Here is a 12,778-nt window from a genome sequence, read left to right as displayed (position 1 = left end):
GGAGGCTGTCATTCAGCCCAACTTGTCCATGCCAACCCAGTTGCCTACCTGAGCTCGTCCCATCTTTGAGATTCTTAATGCATCACACAAAGCACTACAGGAACTCAGTGGGTCAGGTAGCATCTGTGGAGGGAAATCGACAGTCGATGTTTCAGGTCAAGGGCTTTCATCAGGACTGGAAAGGAGGAGGGGAGATGGCTGGCATTAAAGGGTAAGGGGAGGGGTGGAGCTGGCAGGTGATAGATGAATCCAGGTGAGGGGGGTGTGATAGGCAGGCGAGGGAGAGGGGAGAGTGGGAATGATGCAAGAAGCTGAGAGGTGATAGGTGGAAGTGACAAAAGGCTGGAATCTGATAGGAGAGGACAGTGGACCATGGAATAAAGGGAAGTTGAGGAGGACTGATGACTCTGTTCCAGCCTCCTTGAGATGAAGGCCAACACTGAAGCCATTGAGTTCCATCCATTGAGAGTAATAAAAACTGGCTATGTAACTGGGGCTGAAGGTTACAGTATATCACACACACACACGGAGAGTGTGGAGGAGGCGTATAGGTCTCAGTAGGATAAGGAAAAACAATGAGGGTGGGAACAGCGGGGAATATATACCAGAAACTTAGAGAAATCGACATTCAAGGTTCTTATCTATTCCAGAGAACTGTGGATGTGCAGTCAAGGCTGAGGCAGATATATGTAGAGTTCAGAGTCAGATTATCACCGACTTGTATGTGTGAAATGTGTTGTTTTGCAGCAGCAGTACAGTACAGACATAAAAATTACTATAAATTACAAAAATAGTGCAAAAAAAAAAAGGAATAATGAGGTAGTGGTTTATGGACCATTCAGAAATCTGATGGCAGAGGGGAAGAAGCTATTCCTGAATCATTGAGTGTGGGTCTTCAGGCTCCTGTACCTCCCTCCCCCCCCCCCCAATGATAGTAAAGAGAAGAGGGCATGTCCTGGGTGGTGAGGGTCCTTAGTGATGGATGCCGCCTTCTTGACGCACCGCCTCTTGAAGATGTCCTCGATGGTGGGGCGGGTTGTGCCTGTGATGGAGCTGGCTGAGTCTACAACCCTCTGCAGCCTCTTGCAATCCTGCATGCTGGAGCCTCCGCACCAGGCTGTGATGTAACCAGTCAGAATGCTCTCCACCTACATCTGTAGAAATTTGCAAGAGTCTTTGGTGACAGACCAAACCTCCTCAAACTCAGACCAAAGTAGAGCCACTGGAGTGCCTTTTTTGTGATTGCATCAATGTGTTGGGCCCTGGATAGATCTTCTGAGATGTTCAGGGGTATCTATGGTTATGGCAAATGGGACAAGAAAGGAGCAGAGCTGAAGATTAAACCAGCCACGATCCCACTGAATGCTAAAGGAGGCTGAATGGGCTGTATAATTCTCATCTGCTCCCATTTCTTATTCACATTGTGACTAAAGGCACCACCCGTAACTCAATCACTTTCTCAGTATCACAAGTCTGTAGATGCAAGCTGGCATTGCTGAGCAGCAGAAATAACCACACTCTCTCCCCACTTATCGACAAGCTCAGGATATGGTTAGCAGGAGCGCCCTTCCTCTCAACTACCTCTCACACAGCATGAAACAAAAATAGCAGAGCTGAATGGACTTGTTTTTGCAAGCCAGCTCTGCCAGATAATATGATCATGGTCAATCCATATCCCAGTATTATAGTCCTGCTCTCTCCTGACACCTTGTGTTTGGAAATCTCTGTCCTTCAATGACTCTGCCTCCACAGCCTTCTGTGGTAGAAAATTCCACAGGTTCACCATGCTCCAAGTGAAGAAATTTGGCTCCATTCCAGTCCCAAACATCTTGCCACCATACACTGAGGCTGCAGCCCTGCTGCTAGATGCCCAGAGGAAACATTCTCAATGCACTTAACTTACTGACTCATGTCAGAATTTTGTACATTTCAATTACATCTCCTTTCATTCTTCTACACTCGGATGAATACAGGCCCAGTTGACCCAACCCCTCCTTATAAAACAGTCCTGCAGTTCCAGGACTCAAGTTTCTTGAACCATTGCTTCACTCCCTCTGTGGCAAGTACATCTTTTATTAGGCAAGAAAGGATACTGGCATTGAGTATAGAAGATGGGACATCATGTTACAGTTGTACAAGTCATTGGTGAGGATGCTCTTGGAGTACTGTGTACAGTTTTGGTTGCTCTGTTATAGGAAAGATGTGGTTAAACTGGGGTGACTTTATAGAAGTGTTTAAAATTATGAGAGGCATGGATAAGGTGGATGCAACAGCCCTTTCCCCAGGGAAGGGGAGTCCAAAACTAGAGGACGTAGGTTTAGGGTGAGAGGGGAAAGATTTAAAAGGGACCCAAGGGGCAACTCCACCCCCCCCCCCCCCACACACACACACACACAGAGGGTGGTGAGTGTATGGAACGAGCTGCCAGAGGAAGTGGGTGAGGCAGGTACAACAGTATTATTTAAAGAAACACTTGGATAGGTACATGGAGGGGCGGGGCTTGGAGGGATATGGGCTGAACTCAGGAAATTGGGACTAGCTGGGTGGGCACCGTGGTCAGCATGGATGGTTGGGCCAAAGGGCCTGTATCCGTGCTGTACTGCTCTACAAGGACAATACTCCAGGTGCAGTCACACCAAGGCTCTGTAAAATTGTTTGCAACACCCCATCTTTACCTTTCTCTGTCCCAGCATCCAGAGAACCACACAATCATTTTACATGAAGCAATATTCAGTGGACTGCATTTCCACCATGGACTCCCTGAGAAAGAGAGCTCAGGCTGGGCCACTACTGTACATCCCAAGCACAAGGAAAACCAAAGCTTCCAGTTACCCGTCACTTATTTTCCGTATCCATCTTGGGCTCCCAATACCATTCATAGGCCATCCAACGCAAGTTCAAGGAAAAGCACCTCATCTAAGTTGAACCTTACAGCCCTCAACATTCCAATACTGAATTCAACAACTTCAGATAATCAGGCTTTCCAGACCCTTGTTATGAAGGCAGCGCAGCACTCCTGCACTGAACTAGCCGGTTCTGATGCAAACTGTAAATCAGGTCGAAAAATCAGTATTTCATAGAATCATAGAACAGTACAGCATAATAAAGGCCCCTCAGCCCACAATGTTGTGCTGACCTTTAAACCTCACCTAAGATTATCTAACCCCTTCCTCCCACATATCCCTCTATTTTAAATTTCTCCATATGCCTATCTAGCAATTTCTTGAATTTGACCAATGTACCTGCCTCCTCCACCACCCCAGGCAGCGCATTCCAAGTCCCAACCACTCTCTGGGTAAAAACCTTCCTCTGATATCTCCCTTGAACTTCCCACCCATTACTTTAAAGACATGCCCTCTTGTATTGAGCATTGGTGCCCTGGGAAAGAGGCACTGGCTGTCTTTTCTATTTATTCCTCTTAATATTTTCTCTCCCCAAAGATGCTGCATGGCTTGTCGTGTATTTCTAATTTCAGATTTCCAGCCCCTTCCATCAGAGGATAATCTTCAAGAGGTGGCACCTCAAGGCGGCGAGTATCCATCACTAAGAACTCTCACCATCCATGCCTTCTCCTCGTTACTACCATCAGGGAGGAGGTACAGGAACCCAAAGACCCACACAATGATTCAGAAACAGATTCTTCCCCTCCGCCATCAGATTTCAGAATGGCCCCTGAATACTACCTCATTATTCTTTCTTTTTGCACTATTTTTGTAAATTTAGTCATTATGTCTTTGTACTGTACTGCTGCTGCAAAGCAACAAATTTCATGTCAGCCAGCACCACCACTTATTTATTCAGCCTTTCCTGGTCTCCACTTCTCTCTTCCCTTCCCCTTTGACTTACAACATTGATTTCTAGCATCTCCTAGTTCTGATGATAAATCATCAAACTGCAAGATTAATCGTTTCTCTCTTCACAGATGCTGCCTAACCTTCTGAACATTTCCAGCATTCCATCTTTATAAATACCATGGAATTAAGCTTGAGGAGTATAGACTTTATTTAATGTTCTCCCCCTTAAGTAGTTCTGCATGAAATGAGGAAATAAGTTATAAAACCAAATGTTTAATGAACATGCAAATTTAAAGAACAGTTGATTTCTGTGCGATTTCAAAAAATAAAACAGATTTGCTTGCAGCTTTGAAAACAATGCACCTCTGATCACCAGTTACAGAGACATTGGCTAGTTTGCATGCATGTATTTTCTAAATAAATTTAACAGCAACCTCATTTGTTAATGTCATTTCAAAACCGGCATGTAGGTCTGACTTGGGTAGATCTTTCAAAGAACAGTCACACAGGATGGCCTGATAGTTCTATAATGTGCTGGGTCTATCTCACAAACAGAGTGAAACCAGCAGCAGCTGAGGTGGCTTTGACACTACTGTTAAGTGTGGAGATATCTTCATCAGATTTCCTGCCTTATGCGAGGGGTTAACCGATCTTTAATTCTTGAGGCACATTTAGAAGTGCCACCAGCATTTACTGTCCCCTGGACAGAGCGACTCACTTCCCCCATTTGAGAAAGCACCCAAGAATCGACACTGGTGGATCTAAAACCACATAGCCAGATGAGCTTAAAAAAAAGCAAGAGCTCCTTCCTAGAAGGGCCGTAGTGAATTAGATAATTGAACTGCTGCTGTTAATTCTTATTCCACCAAATGTGCACAGCTACTTGCACTTTATTATAAGGGGGGTTGGAGTGAGGTAACTGTACACAGCTTTGGTGAGGCAATATGTGGAGAACTGCATACAATTAAACCTTCCTTATTTGAGGTTATACTTGTTCCAAGGGTTGTACAGCATCCCTACTATAGTTCAATTTATACTATTCATTTACTTGGACAAGTCCTTACCATGTATGAATCCAAAGCAGAGCATGAATCAATGTCTTCTGGAGAAATGAAGACAAAAAGATCTACATCACCCAGGGATCATTAAGTGCAAGGTACATTTGCTGAAGTGGTACACTAGGCTCTGAAGGACAAGAAGCCCATGTCAGAAGGCAAATGTCTAGACAGGGCAGAGAATCAAGGGATTGGGGTTGGTGGGGAGCCACAGCTACACAAATCACTGAAAATATCGAGGTTAAGGTTGTAGGGGTGAAGTAATTAAACATGAATTATTTAGTCAGACAACTGCAGGGGATCCTGGTGTTCGTATTTGTTTTATATACAGGATGCTGAGGCACCAGAGAAGGTGCAAGGTCATGGACGAGAGCACAACCAAGGGGTTGAGTACACATTAGGGAAAATAAACTGAGGTTCTCTTCTTCAGAAACTCCAGAAGACAATTCTATAAAATTATGACCTTCCCAAGAACAAAATGCCTGTTTATTTTTTTTTAAACCTAGACTTACATGTTTAAAAATCCATCACTTAGGTTCCAGATGCTAACAAATCACAACATGATGCACTTATAAAAAGATCATGAAGAAGTCTTTATTCACACATGATTCCCAAGATTTGGAGTTATATTTACAGATAGTTATGTAGTTTAAGATAGAAAAAAAACCCACCATGGCCAAATCCAGTTTAGGATAATTCTAACAATTGGTGGTGGTGCCGGAGGGGGTGGGGGAAGAATGAAGGGAGACAAGTGTGGATGAGGGCTCAGGCCAGCAGGATCCTGTGACACTAACAGCACAGTCAGGGGAGTTCAGACTCCAGCTGGACTCCGTTGCGTTGTGGTCGGCCCCACTTCCAGAGTGTGGAATCAAACCTACCCACCCACCCAACACCATCACCCACACACTATCATGTACAGCACGGCTAAGCAGTATCATCCTCAATGACCCAGAGACAGAAATTGAGGTGGCTACAGTCTGTGCAGGAAGTTCTTACCTACAGGGAACAATATAAAATATCCAACATTTCAAGAGAACAAATCAGTTAACTCTGAAATCTACACCGCAAACAATCCATAGAACGTCGCTGCTAACAATGCTGACTACCACCATGTTGCTTCACTCAGTTCTTTCTAGTCACTATATGTGGAGGCTTTGGAGAGGGTGCAGAAGAGGTTCACCAGGAAACTGCCTGGATTAGGGAGAATTAGCTATAAGGAGAGGTTGGACAAACTTGGGTTTTCTTCGTTGGAGCAAAGGCTGAGGGAGACCCGGCAGAAGTACGAGAGGCATAGACAGGGTAGACAGAGTCTTTATTTAAACACCATTTTTGGAAATGTCAAATACTAGAGGGCATGCATTTATGGTGAGAGGGGGTAGGTTTAAAGAGGATGTGAGGGGCAAGTATCTTTTAAAAAAAATAAATCACAAGAGTGGTAGGTACCTGGAAGGTGCTGCTAAGGGTGGTGGTGGAGGCAGATACAATAGTAAATGTTTAAGAGGCATTTAGACACATGAACAGGCAGGGGGATAGAGGGATATGGACCATGTGCAGACAGACAGGATTAGTTAAAATTGGTATCTAAGTTCATGGCCTTACTCAGCGATTTCAAATCATACAGACTAACCAAGTGGAGGGCTAACACTTGTATTTTAATTGGTCCTTCCCTTCCAAGGATGGGCAGATGGGATAACCAGCTGTTTCATAACATCTCCTCACTACCATCAGAGGTGAAAGAGCTAGAATACAGCATGTTGGAGACTGTACAGGCAGCAGATGGAGGGCCGGATGAACTGTGGGTGGTTTTAAACTGAACTATTGGAGAGTGGAACTCCTCTACATAGATTATTCTAAGCTTTATTAAAAGTTACTGTTGTACAGGACGGCCCTGGAGAATTTTAAAGACACAGTTCCCCTTCTAAAAAAAATTAAACAGTGTATGATAAATCTATATTAGTAAACAGGCTCACTTTGTACAAAAATGAGGAGAAAAGTCTGAACAACATTGAACAGAAATTCATGTGAAGGAATCCAGATGCAAACAATATCCAGGCAGTTAAAAATTCTATTTAGGCACCAACACCAGACTCTGCATTAACCTCTCTAGGTTCCAATTTTCTAATTTAGTGGCTTAAACATCAGCAAACAACAATTAATTTTCAGTAATTATAATGCATTTTTAGTAAGTAATTCACTGTTGCCCAGGAGCCAGCAGGGAGGAAAAGAAACAGACAGCAAATGCAGTGTGCGAATAGATAACTGCATAGTCAGCCACAAATTCAAGTGAATTCTAGGCAGCTGATGTGGGATATCAGAATCTACATTAAACTCCACGTGATGCCAAATGCTATATAACGACACCCTCATTCTGAATTACGTTGTTAAACTCAAAAAAACATTTATGCCACCTCCTTTGTCACAATTTTAAATAATTTAACATTAAAAACATTTAAAAATATATATATATGGGACAAAAGAAACAGGCACCATATACAGCCTGTACACTCAAAGTTATACAGCTGTGTTTAAACTACACATACAGATTTTACCTGAATTACATTTATAAAAAGGTAAAAGAAAAAGCAATATAATCCTCCGCTTAAATATGGTGATACTGTTAAAAGAAATGGCTTTGAATACAAAATACTCAAAGCGCTCTGATCACAAGTTTACACTCTGTGGCACAGCAGGATTAAAACTGGAGAAATTAAGTTAGTTACTGGGGAGGAAGGTGTCTGACTGGATGACAGACTGACACAGTAACTGGATCAATTTCTGGAAGACATGTGGATTGGTAGCAAAGGATCACTCCAAACAAAATACACGTTTCTTAGGAATAAATAAATGCCATTTCGCCCGAACAGTTTGATAACCTTAACTATACTACAGTATTCCTTAAGCAACAATACTCGGACACATCTCAAATTAATTTTAAAATGCAGAAGTCTTTGGGGGAGGGTGGGGTTAGGAGTGACTTTCAAACAAGGTTTAGCCATTGTTTTTTTTGCCAGAAACTACATTGTTTTTTTTTAAAAAAGTTTATGGTGTGGTTTTAAAATCTGACATTATAGCCCAATACAAAGTGGTTAGGCAGAGCAAGTCAATATAATCAAGTGCAGAATCAAGACTTACAAAAATCATAGCAAGAAATGCTTTTTTTTTAAAAAACTCTAAAATGTAAAAATATATTACAGACAAAGACCTAAATACTTTTATCAATTTTATAAAAAATGTAAACATTTATATACACACAATTTAACTAACTCAAACATTAAGATACTGCAAGCACCATGATTGGAGGGCAGTGTATTTGCCATAGAACATTTCAACCATGAATCAGGGAAATGGATGGTTGGGATAACGAATGACTGACTTGCATTCTTTATCTGGCTGTTATACCTGGATAATCCATGGTCAGCAACAGGTAAGTGTAAAGGACAAATTCTGTCCCCTTAAATGTTGGATATAACTTTGCATCGATGTGATGATGCACACCTCCATCAGGAGGGATAGCACACTGGACAAAGGCGAGGCCTGATGTGGACTATGGTATGAAACTCATCAGTCCTGCCCTGACAAAAAGAAAACAACCTTGAAATAAGGGCTGGATGCATAGTGCAATTATAAGTAGTTGCAAGTTGGGGAAAAAATAAAGTTTGAGCCAAGTCTGATTCTGAAATGTTTCAATGAATTTAAAGGACAAGAGGACCCGAATCCCATAAATACAGACTACTTGACAAGCTGCTCTCTCCTCACCTTCCTCCCACGGGTGGAGGAGAAACAAGACAAAGTAGTAAAGTGCAACACATTGCTCAATACAGAAGTGGACACTAGTTTTGCATGCGATTATGCCACCAGCCTTTCTGCTGGTGGGCACCAATTATTTAATATGGGCTATGGTAGTGCAGTGGTTCCACCTTACTGGGTTTATAATCCAGAAGACATCTGTTCAAAATTCAGCGAGGGGGAGAATGAAGTTTCCTTCAGTAAAGGGGATTAGAGATGAATTTAAAATCTGGTTAAAAAAAAAAGCAACAAAGCTTTCAGATTGTCATAATTGCCCTTTAGGAAAAAAAATATATGCTTGCATTTACATAGCAGCTTTTACAACCTCAGGACGTCCCAGAGTGGTTTTTGTTTTGAAGCATGATTGTTGTTAATACAGGAAAGAAATCTTGCAACCTCAGCTGGCCCAGGGTCACGTGGCAACTTTTAAATGCCTTTTCAAAACCCGGCAAGACCCTCGAGGGGAAAACAGTGATGGCCAATAAATGCCACCCTTGCCAACAACACCCACATCAAGAATTCATTTTTAATTTCGTCAACAGATGAAAAGCACCTTCCTTCCTTCCAAAAATTCACTCAATGTCAGGAAGTATAGGGCAATGGTTGACAGACGTTTTTGTGACTGGAATGCTGACACCAGTAGAGCTCAGTGAACAGTCCTTGCTTTTAGTAAAAAAAATAATCTGACCACAATAGAGGGAGTGTGTTAAAGAAATCTGCAGATGGCACAAAAATTGCCCAAGTGGGGTGATAGTGAGAAAGGTGGCTTTAGAGTGCAGGAAGATAGAAATGGTCTGGTCCACTGGGCAAGAAAATGGAAGTTAATCTAGAGACACAGGGTAATGTATCTGGGAAGCTGCAACAGAGCAAGGAGCTATACAATAGGGGGTATACACAAGAGAGGATATTAGGCCGTGTAGAGGAAATTTTTAACGGTCAAGAAAGTCTGGATAAGCTAAGGCCATATCTCCTTTCATTTCTGTTTTAAAGTATGTGATTGTGTATGAAATTGAGGGGCTTTCAAAAGAGTAAAAAGGCCCCCCATTCCCCTGGTAGAGAGGGGTCAAAAACAATTTAATTGGCAGGATTAGAAGAGAGTGAAATTTTCCCTAGTTGGGGTTTGGAATCCTAAAGGGGGTGGTAGAGGCAGAAATCCTCATCACATTTAAGATAATATTGGGCGTGTACTTGAAGAGGGGAGGTCTGCAGGTGTTACACCTCTGCTGCTGGAAGTTGGGATATGGCTGGGTAACTTTCCCTCAACCAGGACTGGCATGATGTGCTGAACAGCCTCCCTGTATCATAAAATTTCTAAGAATCCACGAATGTGACTGCAAAGTACAAGGAACTAAGTTGTGCAAAAGGAAAAACCTGCTCCCCTCAAAATAAACAGCTAGGCAATATATTACTACTTTACAGGAAGCAAAAAGTAATAGTAGGAAGTAACAGCAATTTAAAACAAAGACAAGACCAGGCAAACAAAAACAGCAAAATTCAAAGACCAGGATGATTAGCAAGATGTGAAGAGGTCCAGCCCTTCAAAATGTGACAACTAATGACTTTACAGAATACCATTTTTGGTCTTGTAACATGTAGCTGGAATACGAGGGTGGTGCACGCCAGAGTAAAAGGTGATAAAAGAAGAATAAAGTACTGACTATGCTCTGACAAGAAAAATAAAACCTGTGGTAGAAATAGCATGTCTAAAATGAACTACTGACCAGGATTAAGCTAGTTTTAAATGTATATTCTTCATTGTGTTCAAACCAGTCGGCTACTTTCAATAAATACTGACTATCCAACTACGATTTGCAACATTCTCCCCTTTCATGACTTGATCAGTGTTGTGAGCTGACGGACGAGGGAAAGACTGAAGTGATCTGGTACTGACTCCTTGACCAGCAATGGATCAAAGGAACTTGGTGTTAAATAACCTAGATTTTATACATTTTTTAAATAGCAAACTACTGTAACTTGTGATTTGCCAGTAAGATGGCAATTATTAAAATTGGCCATAAACTCTTCCCAACCACACATTTTCACCTGCCATGTGCCACACAGATTTGATAGTTATTTTTGGTCCCAAACTGGTATATAAAAAAAAATCCATAATTACACTTTTCCCACTGATTTCATAAAATGGCAACAGCTGCCCTTCAATGGTGAGATCCCAGAAACTCATCCAGATCGATTATCCATTCCTCTGTAGTCCTGTTTTTCAGCAAAGAGTCCATCAGATCTGTGTCGCCAGGTAATCCCTGAAGTGTGCCACCTCCAGACTGGTTACCGTAGTTAAAAGGTAGTTCCTGATTGGAGCTTCTTACCTGGTAAGGTTGATTGCAGTGGAGGTTGCTCCTTGCAGCCATTTGTTGGCCAGAACCGAAGTTCGCCATGTCTGAAACGGTCTGGGAGGGTGGGTTTGTCTGTGACAGAGGTCCACCTAATGTAGGCATCATTTGCCCACCAACAGTAGAGTTGATGGTTCCCATTGGCCTGGCTGGTGTGAGGCTTGCTTGTGGCATTCCCTGCACAAACTGTTGGCTGGATATTTTGGGGTGAGATGGCCTTACGTGGAAAGTTGAGGTACTGCTGAATGCTACGAGGTTACTGTTTGCTTGGTTTTGGTTATTCACGTTTGGCAAAGCTTGATGCTGCCACGATGAATTCTGGGTTGCCACAGCGCCTGGTAACCTCTGCAAGGGGGTCTTTGATACAGCCTGGCTCACAGGCCCTTTGTTATGCTGCTGTTGTGCAAGGTTTGAGTTGTTGAGGTGATTCTGACTGTACCCCGTTAGTATAGGAGTGCCTCGAGTCCTACTAGGTTGTCTCTGCAATGAATTTGCATGCTGCCCATTTGTAATCGTGTCCTGTGCAGAATGTGAAAGCATTTGGTTCAGATTTGACCCTACGTTGTACATTCCCTGTTGGACGTTGTGCATATTACTGTACTGAGTCACTCCCAGCTCTGATTGGCCAGCAGCAGAGCTACTGGAGGAGACCGAACTCTGGCTTGGTGCAATTTGGATCATGTTTTGATTCTGAGGGAACAGCCGAGAGCTGCTTGTATTTGCTGTGGCCAGATTTCCAACCGCTGGAAGAACTTGCGGGGAACCTAGGAAATTAAGCAGAACATTCAGACAATTAATTCCCAGCAATGTGACAATCACAACCACTACAGCCTCTCCATTAAACAATCTCCCCTGCCCCAGAACAAGGCATCAAAGCAGTTCACGTCTCAGAGATAAGGAAATACTGTGCAGACTAAAATCCTCATTTCCCTCCTCTAAATATTAATACCTGTCCCCTCGACTGTTCAATAACTTGGTTCAGTGGGTGTCACTTTTTGTGCACGTTTATTCTGCATTCCAGCACTTGAATCAAGACACTAGTGCAGTGCTGCTGGAAGGAATATTTTTTGGATTAAAATGTTAAATCATGCTCCATCTTCCTTCTTGTACACAAGTACAAGATTTCAAAGCTGCTGACTGGGGAGTTAGCCATGGTGTTCCAGCCAATATTTAATCCCTTAACCAATATCACAGAGATTATCTGCACATTACCACATCTGTTTTAGTGGGAGTTTGCTGTGAACAAATTGGCAACTGTTTCCTACATTACAACTGTGACTAAAGTAGGAAAATGTCATTGACTATGAACAGCTTAGGGACCTCAAAGGTTGCAAAGGGTAAACATACAAGATTTATGAAAACACAGTTCCAGTCAGCGAAGGAGGTAGACTCAATACACCATGGTGTTACATTTTACTTTGCATTATTAAAACTTACCAATGTTTAAAAAATATTTTTAACTGCACAACAGATGCTGGCAAGGCTACATTAATTAAAAATCCCTTAGCTCCTTTAATACCATAATGGGACTTCTCCTTGGGCCTTTGCCTACTTGAGACCATGAGAGAACCTTCTTTGCAATCTCAGACAGAGTGATGGGACAATGAATTACATCACTACCAGAGCAGTGTGTACCTTGGAAATATGTAGAACCTTTGCTATTTTAATATATGTAAAGTTCAGTAACACACAGTTTATATTATAGGCTGGCATGTAAATATGTTTTGCTTACAACCACTTCCAATTTGCTAAACAAATATAGGCAGAAGATACAAAAGCCTGAGAGCACGTACAA

General features: G+C 42.3%; 1 protein-coding gene across 1 annotated transcript in view; it reads right to left on the bottom strand.

Annotated features, from left to right (window-relative positions):
• Positions 1–4,111: 4,111 nt before the first annotated feature.
• The window catches only part of maml1 (mastermind-like transcriptional coactivator 1), a 59,486-nt gene continuing 50,819 nt past the window's right edge, over positions 4,112–12,778 (bottom strand). Inside the window, exon 5 of the mRNA XM_052015201.1 lies at positions 4,112–11,747. Within this exon, the coding sequence (XP_051871161.1) occupies positions 10,792–11,747 (956 nt within the window). The 3' untranslated portion in view covers positions 4,112–10,791. The remainder of the gene's footprint in view (positions 11,748–12,778) is intronic.

This window comes from Pristis pectinata, chromosome 4 (assembly GCF_009764475.1).
Source record: "Pristis pectinata isolate sPriPec2 chromosome 4, sPriPec2.1.pri, whole genome shotgun sequence".
In the NCBI taxonomy this organism is placed as follows: Eukaryota; Metazoa; Chordata; class Chondrichthyes; order Rhinopristiformes; family Pristidae; genus Pristis; species Pristis pectinata.
The sequence above is the reverse complement of the archived record's forward strand: the minus strand, read 5'-3'. Positions and strand labels throughout refer to the sequence as shown.